This window comes from Heloderma suspectum, chromosome 2 (genome assembly GCF_057233095.1).
Source record: "Heloderma suspectum isolate Gila_16-S chromosome 2, 16-S_ref, whole genome shotgun sequence".
NCBI lineage: Eukaryota > Metazoa > Chordata > Lepidosauria > Squamata > Helodermatidae > Heloderma > Heloderma suspectum.
The window spans coordinates 171,707,304-171,725,671 of NC_139459.1; the positions used below are offsets into that span (position 1 = coordinate 171,707,304).

Consider the following 18,368-nt stretch of genomic DNA (forward strand, 5'->3'; position numbering starts at 1 on the left):
CCATTGTTGAGTGTTCCAAATTTGTTGGCATATTGAATGCAGCACTTTAACAGCATCATCTTTTAGGATTTTAAATAGCTCAGCTGGAATATTGTCATCTCCGCTAGCTTTGTTGTTACTAATGCTTCCTAAGGCCCACTTGACTACACTCTCTAGGATGTCCGGCTCAAGTTCAGTGACCGCACTACCATGGCTATCAGGGACATTCAGATCTTGCCTGTATAGTTCTTCTGTGTATTCTTTCCACCTCTTCTTAATCTCATCTGCTTCTGTTGGGTCCCTGCCTTCTTTGTCCTTTATCATGCCCATCTTTGCACAAAACGTTCCCTTGAGATCTCCAATTTTCTTGAAGAGATCTCTAGTCTTTCCCATTCTATTGTTTTCCTCGATTTCTTTGCATTGTTCATTTAAGAAGGCCTTCTTGTCTCTCCTTGCTATTCTCTGGAACTCTGCATTCAGTTGGATATATCTTTCCCTTTCTCCCTTGCTTTTCGCTTCCCTTCTTTCCTCAGCTACTTGTAAAGCTGTCCTCAGACAGCCACTTTGCTTTCTTGCATTTCTTTTTCTTTGGGATGGATTTCCTTGCTGCCTCCTGAACAATGTTACGGACCTCCGTCCATAGTTCCTCAGGCACTCTGTCTATCAGGTCTAATCCCTTAAATCTATTCCTCACCTCCACTGTATATTCATGAGGGATATGATTTAGGTCATACCTGAATGGTTTAGTGGTTTTCCCTACGTTCTTCAATTTCAGCCGAAATTTTGCAACAAGAAGCTCATGATCTGAGCCACAGTCAGCTCCAGGTCTTGTTTTGACTGACTGTATAGAGCTTCTCCATCTTTGGCTGCAAAGTACATAATCAATCTGATTTCGATATTGACCATCTGGTGATGTCCATGTGTAGAGTCGTCTCTTGTGCTGTTGGAAAAGAGTGTTTGCTATGATCAGCGTGTTCTCTTGGCAAAACTCTATTAGCTTTTGTCCTGCTTCATTTTGTACACCACGGCCATGCTTGCCTGTTATCCCAGTGATTTCTTGACTTCCTACTTTAGCATTCCAATCCCCTATGATGAAGAGGACATCTTTTTTTGGTGTTAGTTCTAGAAGGTGTTGTAGGTCTTCATAGAACCGATCAACCTCAGCTTCTTCGGCATCAGTGGTTGGGGCATAGACTTGAATTACTGTGATGTTGAATGGTTTGCCTTGGATTCGTACTGAGATCATTCTATCGTTTTTAAGATTGTACCCCAGTACTGCTTTTCCCACCCTTTTGTTGACTATGTGTGCTACTCCATTTCTTCTAAGGGATTCTTGCCCACAATAGTAGATATGATGGTCACCTGAATTAAATTCACCCATGCCTGCCCATTTTAGTTCGCTGATTCCCAAGATGTCGATGTTCAATCTTGCCATCACATGTTTGACCACCTCCAGGTTACCTTGATTCATTGATCTTACATTCCAGGTTCCTAAACAATATTGTTCTTTACAGCATTGGATTTTCTTTTCACCACCAGACACATCCACAGCTGAGTGTCCTTTCGGCTTTGGCCCAGCCGCTTCACTCTTTCTGGCGTTACTTGGAAATACCCTCTGCTCTTCCCCAGTAGTATATTGGACACCTTCCGACCTGAGGGGCTCATCTTCCAGTGTCATATCTTTTAGCCTTGTGATACGTTCCATGGGGTTTTCTTGGCAAGAATACTGGAGTGGGTTGCCATTTCCTTCTCCAGCGGACCACATTTTGTCAGAACTCTCTGCCATGACCTGTCCGTCTTGGGTGGCCCTGCACGGCATAGCTTATGGCTTCACTGAGTTACGCAAGCCCCTTTGCCACAACAAGGCAGTGATCCATGAAGGGGCCTTGTGCTACTAGAAACTACTAAAATCCATTCACTGTTTTCTTAGCAAAAAGACATGGGGAAAAAAGTGTTGATAGCCACAGGGACTAAAAACTTGAATTTATGCCTTGAGTGCCATTGTCTTAGTAGAAAGGTGTGGTACAAATCAAACCAATCAATTAATTAAAATATTAAATAGCAGCTATGAGTCTAAGGATTTGTGCAGTCTACTGGACTTTGCTATTAGAGTTCCTTTTCTGAGCAGAGTCAGCCACATTCAGTGTACCCACCTGCCTTGGATCCAAGGGTAATTTTTGTGCTTGAATTGAACAGTATTGCAGTGCAAATAGAAACCTTTAATTGTTTAATCCAAATCAAGGCCTCAGAAAATGGAAACCAAAATCAAAAAAGGAACAGCTGCACCAATTGAATTCCCGACGCGTTTTGACACAGGTCTCTCTCAAGGGAAAAGTTCTTTGGGTGCAATCCTATGCATGCTGGCTGGGGAATGCTGGGAGTTGTAGGCCTTTTCTCTGACTAAACATGCATAGGATTGCGCCCTAAGAGACTTTTCTGGAGGAATCCCTCTCCATTACAGGGAATCTTCCAGAAAAGTCTCTAAGAGCTTTTCCCTTGATAAAGTCCTGTGTCAAAACACATTGGGAATTCAATCGGCGCAGCTGTTCCTTTTTTTCTTTTGCTTTCCAGTCTTACCGTGTTTTTTCCTGATACCTATTGATTACTGTTGCCTCAGAAAATGGCTTTGTTGTTGTTCAGTCATTCAGTCGTGTCCGACTCTTCGTGACCCCATGGGCCATAGCATGCCAGGCCTTCCTGTCCTCCGCTCTCTCCCGGAGCGTGCTCAAGTGTGCTCATTGCATCGGTGATGCTAACTAGCCATCTCATCCTCTGCCGTCCCCTTCTCCTTTTGCCTTCAATCTTTCCCAGCATCAGGGTCTTTTCCAGGGAGTTTTCTCTTCGCATTAGGTGGCCAAAATATTTGAGCTTCAGCTTCAGTATCTGTCCTTCCAATGAGCACTCAGGGTTGATTTCCTTTAGGATGGACTGATTTGACCTCCTTGCAGTCCAGGGGACTCATAAGAGTCTTCTCCAGCACCACAGTTCGAACGCATCGATTCTTCGGCGCTCAGCCTTCCTTGTAGTCCAGCTCTCACAGCCATATGTTGCTACTGGGAAAACCATAGCTTTGATTAGACGGACCTTTGTCGGCAAGGTGATGTCTCTGCTTCTTACTATGCTGTCTAGGTTTGCCATAGCTTTCCTCCCAAGGAGCAAGCGTCTTTTAATTTCATGGCTACAGTCACCGTCTGCGGTGATCTTGGAGCCCAAGAAAATAAAATCTGTCACTGCTTCCATTTCTTCCCCTTCTATAAGCCAGGAAGTGATGGGGCCAGATGCCATGATCTTAGTTTTTTTAATGTTGAGTTTCAAACCAGCTTTTGCACTCTCCTCTTTCACCCTCAACAAGAGGCTCTTGAGATCCTCTTCGCTTTCTGCCATTAGGGTGGTATCGTCTGCGTATCTGAGGTTGTTGATAATTCTCCCGGCAATCTTAATTCCGACCTGTGATTCATCCAGCCCAGCGTTTCTCATGATGTACTTTGCATATAAATTAAATAAGCAGGGCGACAATATACAGCCTTGTCGTACTCCTTTCCCAATTTTGAACCAATTGGTTGTTCCATGACCAGTTCTTACTTTTGCTTGTTGACCCTCGTACAGGTTTCTCAGGAGACAGGTAAGGTGGCCTGGTACTCCCATCTCTTTAAGAATTTGCCAGAGTTTGTTGTGATCCACACAATCAAAGGCTTTAGCGTAGTCAATGAAGCAGAAATAGACGTTTTTCTGGAATTCTCTTGCTTTCTCCATGATGCAGCGAATGTTGGCGATTTGATATCTAGTTCCTCTGCCGCTTCGAAACACAGCTTGTACTTCCGGTAGTTCTCGGTTCACATGATGCTGAAGCCTAACCTTGCTGGCATGTGAAATGAGTGCAATTGTATGGTAGTTTGAACACTCTTTGGCACTGCCCTTCTTTGGAATTGGAATGTAAACTGACCTTTTCCAGTCTTGCGGCCATTGTTGAGTGTTCCAAATGTGCTGGCATATTGAGTGCAGCACTTTAACAGCATCATCTTTTAGGATCTTAAATAGCTCAGCTGGAATACTGTCACCTCCGCTAGTTTTGTTGTTACTAATGCTTCCTAAGGCCCACTTGACTTCACTGTCTAGGATGTCCAGCTCAAGTTCAGTGACCGTGCTATCATGGCTATCAGGGACATTCAGATCTTTCCTGTATAGTTCTTCTGTGTATTCTTTCCACTTCTTCTTAATCTCATCTGCTTCTGTTAGGTCCCTGCCTTCTTTGTCCTTTATCTTGCCCGTCTTTGCACAAAAGGTTCCCTTGAGATCTCCGATTTTCTTGAAAAGATCTCTAGTCTTTCCCATTCTATTGTTTTCTTCAATTTCTTTGCATTGTTCATTTAAGAAGGCCTTCTTGTCTCTCCTTACTATTCTCTGGAACTCTGCATTCATTTGGGTATATCTTCCCCTTTCTTCCTTGCTTTTCGCTTCCCTTCTTTCCTCAGCTACTTGTAAAGCCTCATCAGACAGCCACTTTGCTTTCTTGCATTTCTTTTTCTTTGGGATGGATTTCCTTGCTGCCTCCTGAACAATGTTACGGACCTCCGTCCATAGTTCCTCAGGCACTCTGTCTATCAGGTCTAATCCCTTAAATCTATTCCTCACCTCCACTGTATATTCATGAGGGATATGATTTAGGTCATACCTGTAGTTTAGTGGTTTTGATACGTTCTTCAATTTCAGCCGAAATTTTGCAACAAGAAGCTCATGATCTGAGCCACAGTCAGCTCCAGGCCTTGTTTTTACTGACTGTATAGAGCTTCTCCATCTTTGGCTGCAAAGTACATAATCAATCTGGTTTCGATATTGACCATCTGGTGTTGTCCATGTGTAGAGTCGCCTCTTGTGCTGTTGGAAAAGAGTGTTTGCTATGATCAGCGTGTTCTCTTGGCAAAACTCTTTTAGCCTTTGTCCTGCTTCATTTTGTACACCACGGCCATGCTTGCCTGTTATCCCGGTGATTTCTTGACTTCCTACTTTAGCATTCCAATCCCCTGTGATGAAGAGGACATCTTTTTTTGGTGTTAGTTCTAGAAGGTGTTGTAGGTCTTCATAGAACTGATCAACCTCAGCTTCTTCAGCCTCAATGGTTGGGGCATAGGCTAGACAAATGGCTAGACAGTAGTAATCTTGACCAGGGTGGTAGTAGTGTGAGTACGCATCCCAGGATACTCACCCTAGAGGCTTGTACTGAGGCCTGGCATTCTTGTCACCTAGAGTACCAATGGCCTTTGCTGGGTGGGTTCCAAGACCTCCAGATGATGGTGGCACCTAGGTAAAGGGAATAGGTAGAGGGGGCGGGATCTGCTGGTCTCCCTCATAGGCAGCTGTGGAGGGAATTTGCCAACAGCCCCTGAGTTGTGATTCCTGCTGGCCGCCTGGGCCTCTGACATTTTTAATATTTCACAAAGCCCTCCCACCCTGCATCCAAGGCTACGCAAAGGCAAGCAAAGGAAGAGAAGACAACTGCAGCTCCACCCCGGGGCCCTTTCATCTCACAGGAGCTGCAGGATCCGGGCCTGGAGCGAAAGCCTCCTCCTTCACCGCAGGCGCTAACCCTTTGAAATGTCTCTAGAGTACAGAGGTACACCAGTTCAGAACAGGTTTTGCTGCATAACAATCCTTTTGGCATCCTGGCCATGGTTTCCAGAGCATACTTGGGGTGGACCTGCTCCCCAGCATTTTGCAGCTGAAAAGAGAGGGACGCCTTTGTGGACAGGACCCTTATCATCACACAGTAAGGACTGCAACCTGAAACACCGCCCCCCCCATCCCTCATTTCACAGGGTTAAAGTCTCGTCTTCACCTGCTCTACATGATTAAACTGACTCTAACCCTTAACTTAAAACACACACATGCACACGCACACACCCCACAACAACTTCAGAATGTCTTCATAGACTATTTCAACGCATGGTGGATCTGGTGTCAGAAGAGCTGCAACTTCAAACATATCCAGCAACATTTATTATTTATTTTAAATATTTCTAGGCTGCCTTTCAGGACAAGAGCCCTCCCAAGGCAGCTTACAACAATAAAACAGATACAGTAACCACGACACAGATCTTAAATTTATCCTCTGTATAGGGGAGAGGATGGAGCACAGGAAACCTTGCACTGCCATGTTGTGACCTGTGCATTGACATTCATGTGTACTGCCGTCAAGATGCATCTGCCCTCACTTTGATATTTAACTGATCCAATATTCTCTCTCTCTCTCTCACTCTGTGTGTGTGTGTGTGTGTGTGTGTGTGTCTGTCTCTGTCTCTCTCACACACACACGCGTGCGCATACACACACACACACACATGTACCCCAGGCAAAAAATTGTGATAATGCTTTACCAGGGACATATATCAGAAAATAGGGGCCGTAGTTTCTAGAGAGAGGTAGTCGTATAGGGAGGGAGGGAGGGCACCTCCCAACAGCCTGATCTTCTTCAATATGCTTCAGTAGTTTTTGTTTATAAAGTAAGAGTCCTTGGGTTGGATCCAGCGTCTGCCTTCCGTGAAAGGAAGGCTCTGCCCACAGAAAGTCCCTCTGCTCCTCCACACACCTAAACAACCAAACTAATAAAATCCGTGTGTATAGAAAAATTAGCATCCTAGAGAGAAGTCTTCTAGCCCAGGCCAAAAAGAGAGAGAATGCTGGGAACTGGGTATTATACAGAGAGATGCTTTTATATCTTTTTGTAAATGCACTTTTTTACTAGTACCTTTAAACTTTATACACCACTTTGTGCATTTGACAGAAAAGTGGGAAGGAACCCAACATAAGTCAGCTAGTTTCCTGGAGCGCTGGAGTGCTTGCTGTCTCATGTCAACCTGGTTTCTCTTCTGCCCCCAGGTCTCTCGGACAACACAGCCGACCTGGAAAAGAGAAGGCAGATCTACGGACAGAACTTCATTCCCCCAAAGAAGCCCAAGACTTTCCTGCAGTTAGTATGGGAGGCACTCCAGGACGTGACCCTGATCATTCTTGAAATTGCTGCCATCATCTCCCTGGGGCTGTCTTTTTATGCACCGCCAGGCGAAGCGAGTGAAGGTGAGATGTGGTCCTCATAGACTCTGACATTAGCTGTGTAGCTGGGCGGAGCTCCCTCCTGAAGGAGATTTGGGAGTCGGCATTTTCATTTTCTACAATGTCCCTGGCATAGTATTAGAACATAAAAATGTAAGAAGAGCTTTACATGTTGGATGAGACCAAAGGCCTATCTAATCCAGCATTCTGTTCATACCATGGCCAACCAGAGGCCTGTGGGAAGCCCACAAGCAGGACAGAAGCGCAACAGCAGCCTCTTGCTCATGTTCCCCAGCAACTGGTACTGAGAGGCATACTGCCCCTGAAACTGGAGATAAAATATACCCATCACGACTAGTAGCCATTGATGCCCTTATCGTCCATTAATTTTTCTAATCCCCTTTTAAAGCCATCCAAGTTGGTGGCCATCACTACATCTTGTGAATTCCATCATTTAACTATGCACTGTGGAAAGAAATACTTCCTTTCATCTGTTCTCAGAACCCCACGAGGGCCGACCATGATGCTTGCCCCACGCCTTGGTTAAACTTTTTTCCTCCGGCACCAGGCTGCCATTTTTATTTCCCACAATGCCTCATCATAGTATTGCTCCATGGCATTGTGGGAAAATTTAAATGGTGAAACCCAATTAAGGTCTGGAGGAGCTGCCACTTTAGTTTCCCACAATACCTCAGAGCAATTATTGTTTAGGGTGCTCCCAGACAAGGTTTTTAATGGGCAATAGGCCAGCCTCATTCATGTAATTTTACAGTGGGTCTAAACAGTATCATCATCCACTTGTAACCCGTGTTTTCGTACTGTTTCTTCCATCTTTTTCTTACCATGGAAAATCCACCAGAGAAGAAAAGATGGAATAGCTGCACAATGATTGCTAGCACTAGGAACCCTCTGTCTGGAAGTACTCAGAGTTGGTAGCTTGCTATCAGATGGGCAACATTGGGAAATCACTCAGGTTTTTTGCAGTCTTGAGCCAGCCGGTAGATGACAATAAGCAAAATAATCAGGATAATCATCATTTATATTAATAGTACATAATATTGAGAGTTGTATGATTTATAGGGCATATCAATGCTGGAAAATTAAAACTGCAACCTTTAGTCATTCTCTCTCTCCCAGGGAACCTTGGTAATGGTAGTTCTTCGAGGAAGAGGGCTAGGGAGCCCGTTGAAGGATTATCCTTATTATTGATACTTATTTATTAAATTCCTTAGATGCCTTTAAAAAAACACACAAAAACAATGCAACTTACAACAAAATTAGAGCATACACATTTTTTAAAAAGTTCAAAGCAATTATCAAGAAATTACCACAATCCCATTAAACAACTAAACCATCAGTGACAAACATAAATAATTCAACAGATGCATTAACAAATCCATCATCTGCCATCAAATGCCTAAGAACAGAGAGAAGTCTTAACCTGGCACCAAAAATATGACAATGTTGGTCCCAGGCAGACCTCACTGGGGAGAACATTCCATAATTGGGAGCCACCACCAGAAAGGCTCTCTCCCTCGTTGCCTCAGAGGAGGCACTTGGATGACACACTTAAAGAGAAGGGTGGTAGGGTTGTAATGATAGGAGTCCCATAACACTTTTTTTCCCCATTTCCCAGCCTGCGGGAATGTGGCAGTTGGTGCAGAGGATGAGGGTGAGTCAGAAGCTGGCTGGATTGAGGGTGCTGCCATCCTGCTCTCGGTGATCTGTGTGGTGCTGGTCACGGCCTTCAATGACTGGAGCAAGGAGAAGCAATTCCGAGGTCTGCAGAGCCGCATAGAACAGGAGCAGAAATTCACTGTCATCCGCAATGGGCAACAGGTCCAGATCCCCGTGGCTGAACTGGTTGTGGGGGACATTGCCCAAATCAAATATGGTAAGGGGCAAGGAAGGGGGTGGATGTTTGGCCGGGTTGGGTTTGTTAGTGTGAAGATGCAACTGCTTCAGGAAGTGCTGGATGATATCAAACGAACATTCAAGCCCTTGATCTGTGATAATCCTGATATCTGCCCGGGTCTGTTTAGGAATTCTTGAGATCTTTGGTGGGTGAAGGGTGCTTCTGGTGTCAGATGGGGGCTGGTTCATAGCTGTAGATGAGTGGACAAGAATATGCCTCAATGGGAGCTTCTGTTACAGATGTGGTGAATAGATGAGCAATCGTAGCAACTGCAGAGGGCAGTCAGAGGGCCAGGACCCACATAGCCCAGGGGATGGGATGGCAAATGACTACCAAGAGAGCAACAGGTGATGAGGGCAGTGGCAAAGAGGTCCGGCTTCAGCACCTGGGTTGGCATGGGTTTGCCAGGGCCCGCGAAGGCTGGCATTGCTCACCACAGGACCAAAAGCAAAAGGGGTAGGATCAAAAATGCCTATTATTGTTATTATTATTATTAATATTAATATACCACTTAACATTAAAAATCTCCAAGCAGTTCACATACAAATATTAAAAACCACATTGAAATACAATATTAAAAGACTATTAAAAACAATTTCAACTACAACAAAACAAATACATTTGAAATACACTATTAAAAACCATTTTAAAACTATAATAACAATATAGGAACAATACAAAAAGCAGTCAAATGCAGCAGCGTATGCTCCTTTACAATCATTTACAAGCCAGAGAAGGCCTGGGTGAACAAGTGCGTTTTCAGGAAACATTTGAAATGTACTACCTTTTCTGCCTCCCGAACTGCACAGGGGAGGGTGTTCCAGAGGGTGGGCTTTGCCACCGAGAAGGCTGCCTTTCAGATATGACATGGTGACATTCTGCTGGTCGCAGAATGACCAGCAAGGCCTCCTCTGAAGATCTTAACAGTCAGCTGGGTATATATAGGGGAAGGCAGTCTGCCAGGTACCTGGTCCCAAGTTGTTTAGGGCTTTATATGATAATAACCTAACCTTGTACGTGGCTCAGTAGCGAATAGGCAGCCAGTGCAGTTCTTTTGGCACAGGTGTCATGTGAACATAGCCAGGTATCCCAGGGAGCACCCAGCTGCTGCATTCTACACTAGCTGCAGCTTCTGAACCACACACGAGGGCAGCCCCACATAGAGGGCATTGCAGCAGTCTAATCATAAGGTTACCAGTGCATGGATCACCATTGCTAGGCTGTTTCTATCCAGGAATGGGCGTGGTTGGTGCAACAACCCAAGTTGGTAATGGGCATTCTGGGCCACTGCGGTCACCTGGGCCTCTGGTTACAAAGATGGATCCAGGAGCACCCACAAAAATGCCAGCGTATTTTAGCTTAAAGCTCCTACTGCCAGAAAGTAAGCCTTAAGAGAGGCATTTCAACCTTTTAGAATGGCGGGTGGGGACTGCACAAGAGCCAGGAAATCACCAAATGATTAGTGGTCATGGGAAAGGGGGCAGGACCGGGGGAAGGGTGTGTGGCCATCTCGGGAAGATCACAGAGGGACCAGTTGAGACCCAAGGGGGGCTAGATTTGGCCCCCAGGCCTGAGGTTCCCCACCCCTGCTTTAAGAGATTGTGATGGGATCTAGGGCAGGAGGAGATATCTGGAGATCAGCATTGTTCTATGCATGCCTACTGAGAAGTATGCCCCACATGGGACTTACTCCTCCTAGGCAAGTGTGTATAGGATTTCAGCCTTTAGTTGTGCTCTGAGTCCATTGCTCTGACCTGCTTGTCTCCCCCAGGTGACCTGCTTCCTGCAGATGGAGTGCTTATTCAAGGGAATGATCTCAAGATTGATGAGAGCTCCTTGACGGGGGAGTCAGATCATGTGCGCAAATCGGTGGAAAAGGATCCCATGTTGCTGTCAGGTGAGGGACACGCAAAAGAAAGGCTTGCCCCTCCAGAAAGCCAGAGGGACCCTGGGTTATTCTGGTCACTGTGCCCTTGATCCTGGAGGACGCAATGAATTCCAAACCTCCTAGCTGCAGGGAATCCGTTCCCACGCTGACATGTCTGTGAGGAACCCCTGCTTGTTTGCCATAGAAGCCCATGTTCAGGGCCGGCATCAAGGGTAGGCATGATTGGGCACCTGCCGAGGGCCCACACCCCAGCAAGGGCCCATTGCCAAGAGTCCCCTGGACCTGCTTCTCCTCCTCACCCTTGCAACCTGCTTGTTCACCTGCCTCTCGCTGTGGCCCAGACTATGGTGGTGGTGAGCAGGAGAGGCCCCTGCCTGCTTGCTCCCTGGTTCTCTGCCTATCATCAAGCGAGGGGTGGCAATGATGAGGAAGAAGAACATAAGGAGCAATAGCAGCTGGGGATGATGGTGGTGAGAAGCAGACTCACCGAGGGAGGGGGCCCATTTTGGGTGACTTGGCAAAGGTCCCTCCAAAACCTGGAGCCAGCACTGCCCCTGTGATTCACAAAGGAAGCCGCTGCATGTTTGGAATACCCAGACAGCCCACGTGGAGTGTTGCACCACATGGACCGAGCCCTAAAGCAGGGGCAGGCAGGGGACTGATCAGGACCTACAGGTAGATCTCTGGGTGACTTACAGTAGATCCGCAAGAATTTCTGACTCCCAGTAGCAACAACAAAAGAAAACTCCCTACCCCCACCCTAAATTACACGGCTGACGTGAAGAAAGCTTGGGACAATCAGGAGTGTTTTTTTGCGTGGAAGGGTTAGTGCTGGTACTCACAACACATTCCTGGGCTTAGGATTCTTTCATCCTACATACTTTTGCACCAGGCTCCCCTAGGTGGGTCTCGGGGTTCTAATTAAAAACAACTGAACACCAAAGCAGATCCCACAAGCCTGAAGTCTGCGCACCCCTGCTCTAAAGCACACCCACCACTCCCCTGTGCCTGCACATTGCAGGGGAAGATGAGTCATGGCGAGCCAGCTGTCCTTCATTCAGGGGTGTTTCTCTGCCATTACTGATCTTCTCATTGGAAAGCCCCCGATACACCTTCCAAGGAACCTGAGGGTTCCCTGAGACTCAGCTTGAAAGCCACTGCTGTAGGAGAGCTGCTGCTAATGCTGCCATGACATCCAGGGGACTTCGGCATATGGACCCCAATGGCAGCTGAAGCCTTACTGGGAAGCAACTTGGAAATGGTTCCTTCAGATGCAGGGGCTGAGCCGAAGCGGAAGGGGAGCATTTTTCTCAAACACATTTGCCCCCTGTGAAAAGCATGCCACCTTTCCAAGTCCTTCGCAGGAGCACTGCAAAAGCCAGCCCAGCCATGCAGGACCAGGTCTCCCCATTGCCAGAGAACCAGATCAGTTCTCTTACTGTCTGCCATCAGGTGCCAGGTGCTGCAAAACTATAGCCCAGGGGTGTTAAACTTTGGGCCTGTAGGCCAAATCCACCCTAACTGGGGTCCTAACTGGGCCCTCTGGGGTTTCCCAGATGAGCACACACCCTTCCCCTGACCCCATTATTTGGTGGTTCCCCAGTTTTTGTGTGTGTGCTTTTCCCCATTCTAAAAGGCTGGCATGCTTCTCTTAAGGCTTAGTGACTGGCAGCACTTTAAGCTAAAATAAGCTGGCCTTTTTAGTACTGCAGGGCTGTCCCTTTTCCCTTCGGCTCTGCTCATTTTCCCTTCAGCCCCAGCCACCACTGGAACATGGCCTCTGGGAGCCTCTCCAAAATGGAATTTGGCCCTCAGGTTGAAAGAGGTTCTGAAAAAGGATTCTTTTTCAACAATCAAGTGTGTGTGTGGGGGGGGGCTTTTAAATTATTGCAATTGTTAGACCGCAATGAGTCAGAAACCCTCGCTGATTACTGCAAACCACCCAGAGATCTACCAGTAGACCCCAATCTACCTTCTGCCCATTTCTGGGCTGCAGGACCTTGTAATGAATCCAGGGGATCTGATCCTTCTGCTCCTGATTCTCCATCTGATGTTTCCATCTGGTGCCTTCCTGGCTCTCCCTTGGGTTTTCCCAGGCACCCACGTCATGGAAGGCTCCGGGAGGATGGTTATCACAGCCGTTGGAGTCAACTCACAGACTGGGATTATCTTCACTTTGCTGGGTGCTGGTGGGGAAGAGGAGGAAAAGAAAGATAAGAAAGGTGAGGCCTTCCCTCTGGCCTAGGTAAGCTGCTCCCTAGTGTACATTCATATCCTTTGTGGTACATTTCAGTCTTCATGCTTACACCTGCCACTTTGTTTGCCAATGCGAGGGCAACGGGATCCGCCTCAGGTCCATCTCCCCATAAACAATGTTTTCAAAACTGGCCAGCTTTTGTCTGTGATGTCTGCAGTCTCTACAGAGTAGTATTAAGCAAACAGACACACTCATGGTTACAAGACGGTGGAACCTCGTTACAGTATATTGCCTTCAAGGTCATTCAATTCATTTAGGGCACCTCATGTTCAGCATCGCCTGCTGCCCTTAGTTACACAAGCAGCACTGTGTCTTATAGGTACTTATGCTTTATGTCACACAGTAAGATGCCACCCAGATCATCTCTGAACTCTGTGTTTACCTTCCTCCATTAAAAAAGGAGAAAAAAGAAAGAAATACCTTTGTATACCATATCAACTCCATGGCACCGGTACAGGCTCAACACCACTGGATACCAAATAAGCATTGGGCAGGCTGTAGATTTTGACCTTACGTTACTGGATCACTTGTTAGGTTTTGAATAGTTGTTGGGGGAAAGTTCTCAGAGTAGTGGAGAGCAAACTCGAACTCCGGTCCTTGGGGGCACCTAGACAGAATTTATACCACCATTTTTCTGATGGGCTCCATTAATCTCCTGGGCCCACCAGCTCTTTTCCTCACTCCATCCTTCTCTGTCTTGGTTGGATCCTACCTCTTCTTGTCACTAGCCAGTAGGTAACCTGGTTCACTCCAGATGTTTTGGATGACAACTTCCATAATTCCTGACCATTTTCCATGCTGGCTGGGGCTGGCTAGAATTGTAGTCCAAAACATCTTGTGGGCACCAAGTTGTCCACCCTTGTGTGCCCTTCCTGTGCCCTTTCCTCCTGTGAAACGAGCTACTTACGGCTGTGCCACTTACAAACCCTGCTCACCTCTCCTGCTCTCAGCCATTCCTGCTCTTCTTGGCTGTGTGAGTCTCTCTTCAGCTTACCTGGGGGGTGTCTCCATGACAATGGAAGGAGAAGCAAATGGTGGCTTACCCAGATTTTTCAAGGAAACGGCTTTGGTCAGCACAGGGCTCCACAAATGAGTGCACTGCACCAGTCTAAGTTACTTCACAGGAACATGCTTCTGGGTAGGGTGGCAGGTTGGACTGAACATCATCAGACTGGCAGGGGCCACTCAACCAACAAGAGAGGCTCCCCCACTTCCAGGCTCTACCCCCTCCCCGTCTCCTTCCCCTGAAGCTCCAGTAATGTGAAGGTTCAAAGCTTCGCATTAATTACTTCCTTACGGCAACAAAGCAAACAGCAAAGAAACGCAGCATTGATATTTAGGGAATAAGCCTCACTGACCACAATGGGAGTTACTTGTGTGGAGACACCTGCTTCCCCAACCTGTGCCTGATTCCGCCAATTTTGTTTTTATTTCTTCCCCTCCCATCTCTCACTATCTCGCATTTGCCAGCAAGGCCTATAGCCCCTATCGCACTTGTGCAGTAGTGAGATAGGGGCTATAGGACTTGCTGGCAAATGCACCATAGTGAGATAGGGGGTGTAGGCATCGCCGGACAAAAGTGCTATTTCGCTTTAATGGGCTACTTAAAAAAAAAAAATTGGAGGCTGCCCGGAGCACACCTGTACTTTGCAGGGATGGCCACCAGAGTTTAGTGGTAGGCAAGGTGAAGTAAATGCCATGAGGTAGCTCAGGACTCTGATGGCCAGCTCCGAAATGGCAGAAACAGAGGGGAAACGCAGGCGGGGAAAACACTGGGGAAACCCCTTGACTGGGGTCAGTGAGGTCATGGCCAGGTGAAAGACACACCCCTGGACAGGGAAATCGTGCCAAGTAAATGCGGAGGGTGGTGCACACTACTACAGAAGCACAGACAAGCCGAATTAAGGGAAACAATGAGACTAAAAGTAGTCTCAGAAGAACTATTTTTTGGGCGCAAAACTCCAGGGTGCCTGCGAGATGGCCATGACGTCATGTGCCCTGAACAACCTCCAAATGCAGCAACCTCACAGTAAATCGCTCATGGAGACACCCCCCCTGGTTTCACCAGCCCTTCTGCCTGTGTTTCCCTTCATACCCACCTGACCATCTGCCTGCCTGTGCTGGATTCTTACCACTGCCTGCCTCTCATCCTGTGATTGTTATTTTGCCCACCTGAGCCAGATGCCTTGATTATATCTGGAGATTTGCAGGTCACCTCTCCTCACTGGAAGCACAGTAAACCTCCCCCCCACCATGAGCACATGATGTGAGTGCCCTTTAGACACCCTTCCAGCCAGATGGGAGCTGCGAACCCAGGAGCAGCTACAGGGAGAACATTTAAATGACCCAGCCACATGTATGTGGGTCTGTTACACTGGTCTTTCTTATGGAATAGGCACTGCTCCTGGAACGGGGGTGGGGTCCCAGTTTCTTGGGAAAGACCCAGGTGATTGTACCCATCCATGCAATCGGCTCATTTAAATGTTCTCCAGCTGTGCTGGGATAAGTGACTCCCATGCAGCTGGGAGAATGTCTAAAGGGCACTGCAGTGTAATTGCATTTGATTCGGTGCTCTTGGCTCAACATGGTTGAAACTGGACTCGGCCTGCTGGATTTTGGCTCATCATTTTTGGGGTCTGACTCAGATAAGAGACTGGTCATGACTTTGGCTTTTCTCTCTCTACTGCTGGGTCTTCCATAAAGCAAGAATCCAAGTCATTCATCACGTCACCCCACATAAACTGTAGAAAAGTGGGTGCAGCTTCACCCCCTCCCTTTCAGTGCATAAAGGAGCCGGTTTTGAAAGGAAGAAACTGTACAAGGCAAAATATTTTCACTCCTCGGATCTCCTTTTTCTGTTGCTTTCAAATAACCTATGTAATTCGTACTACCTCAAGACAGTTGTGTTCAAAGTTAACTTACTCAGCAGCTATCTTTTAATAACCTACTAATCACTCTGCTAAGTGAACTGTGGTCAAAGGACATTGACGGATATCCATCATGGCCAGTAGACATTAAACCAATATCAGCATTAACTGGTTCACTGCCAGTGATTGTTGCTGCCTGCAACACCATTATTCATTGATGAGAATCTGTCTGTATCAAACTGACAATACCAGTAGCTGACTCATTGCCAATCTATTGATCAGAAGCCAACATGTCAGCCAGTCTGGGTCAATCAAAAGCCACCATTCAATCACCCAATCAAACTGAAAATCATTGTTTTGCCCTCTGTCCAAAGTGAACTGGCACCATCTGTTATCTGCTCCATATTTTTATATATTTTACTAACATGCTTTGGTCTGAAGGCCCATGATACAGCAATCTTGCTGAAGCTAAGCAGGCCTGAGTCTGGTCAAGATCTGGATGGGAGACCACTTGTGAGTCCTATGTGTGCCTTGAGCTCCATTGAAGAAAGTTGGGATGTGCATTTAATAAGTAAATAATCATAACAAACCAAAACCAAGAGCTGGTAGCTGACATTGGCCTGAAATATCTGTAACTCACTCACTAAGTGATGCCGTCTGTGATTGCCATTGTAAGTCCATAGCAATCATTTTAAATATAATGGGAAATTGATTCACTGTCCTGATGTATTAACTCAACCCATTGCTAAGTGACTCAGTGTTCATCCACAATGACACTGCACCACCAATCTAACATTGGCGATGAAGTACAATAATGCCACAATGATTATACATATTTAACTAATACCAGATTTAATTGATGGTTAGTAGACATGGACCTAATATCCTTACTTAATTTATTTATTGGTTTGATATTGGTTTATACCCTGCCTTTCAAGATCCAATCTTTTCAAGATGGCTTACAGTAAAAAGAACACAAGAAAAACCATGCTGGATCAGACCAAGGGTCCATTTAGTCCAGCATTCTGTTCACACAGTGGCTGACCAGCTGCCTCTGGGAAACCCACAAATAGGACATAAGTACAAGAGCATTTACCCACTCATGTTCTCCAGCCACTGGTATACAGAGGCATAGTGCCTTGGATAGTGTATAGCCATCACGAGTAGTAGCCATTGAAATAGGTGTATCCTCCATGAATTTGTCTAACCCCCTTTTAAAGCCATCCAAGTTCGTGGCCACCACTATATCTTGTGATAGTGAATTCCATAGTTTAACTATGCGCTTTTAAGTAGCCAGACTAATAACCAGTGCAATTGACTGTAGAACACTGTAATATGACCTGACTGCCTTGCTTCTGCTGGCACCACGTCACTTACTAACATTAATATGAAATTCTCTCTAAGAGGCTCATCATCAATGGATCTTGATCCAGCACCATAATGAACTCATTGCTGGTGAGCTCAACGTCATATTTAGCTAACATGGTTTCAATAGACCTTGGCCCAATATGACAGTCAGTTCAATCATTGTCCTTGGGACCTGACCACATGCTGTAAGTGACTGGCTGTCCATTGAGGATGACTCAGTGTCAGAATGAACTAATTGTAAATGAACTTTCTCCCAGCAGCATAACTAAAGGGCACTGACTCAACACCACAGCTAAGGGTGTGTCCAGACTTGTATTCTTATCTTGTTTCATTTTCTCCCCACTTCCCTCCATTTTCCTTCATTTGTGTGTAGTCTGTGCATATTCAAATACGTTAAAAGAAATTCAAAGATGGATAAGCAAGATTTCTCCTGTGTCCCAACATGTTACTGAAACTGAGGCATGTAAACAAACTATTTGAATCAATGGGAGGGAAACTGTTTAAAGCAGCGGGGAATCGATAAGGTGGTTCTTCTGCCTTGGGATCACCCCACCACCCACCGTTAGCATTGCTCTATGCATCTGCTGCTGTGCTGTTTGATGTTTTATTTTATTTTGTTTTATTTTGTACTTTATATTTTTAGCTGGGTTTGCACATAACACTAACTCATGGTATAGGCTTTTGAATACTGGGTTGTTGTGTGGTGCGAACTCAACCATGCTAACCAACCATGGTTTGTTTACCACGAACAAACCAGAAAAAGAATGTATGGTTTGTTGCTGGGTTGTGAACTCTGGCTTGTTTAAACCATGGGTTGTCATTACATGTGAACCCAGAACTATGGGTTTTTCATGGGTTGTTTCACCAGGCTACAGAGGCAGTGGGCAAGAGTGTTAAAAACAGCAGCAACAAGACACTCCATATGCCAGTACTACAGTGCGGCAAAGGCATTTGGGATACAGGGAGAGAGCGGGTGAAGAGGGAGGGAAACAGCAACCTAAGCATTAAGAAAATAAACCACGGTTTGTTTGATTGTCTGCCAGACAA

General features: G+C 46.2%; 1 protein-coding gene across 3 annotated transcripts in view; it reads left to right on the top strand.

The window, feature by feature from the left end:
- Window positions 1–18,368, top strand: part of ATP2B3 (ATPase plasma membrane Ca2+ transporting 3) — an 85,223-nt gene that overhangs the window by 15,374 nt on the left and 51,481 nt on the right. For all 3 annotated transcript variants that reach the window (XM_084836023.1, XM_084836022.1, XM_084836024.1), the window contains 4 exons: window positions 6,853–7,050; window positions 8,663–8,920; window positions 10,713–10,838; window positions 12,926–13,051. In XM_084836023.1, coding sequence (XP_084692149.1) covers window positions 6,853–7,050; window positions 8,663–8,920; window positions 10,713–10,838; window positions 12,926–13,051 — 708 coding nt within the window. The remainder of the gene's footprint in view (window positions 1–6,852; window positions 7,051–8,662; window positions 8,921–10,712; window positions 10,839–12,925; window positions 13,052–18,368) is intronic.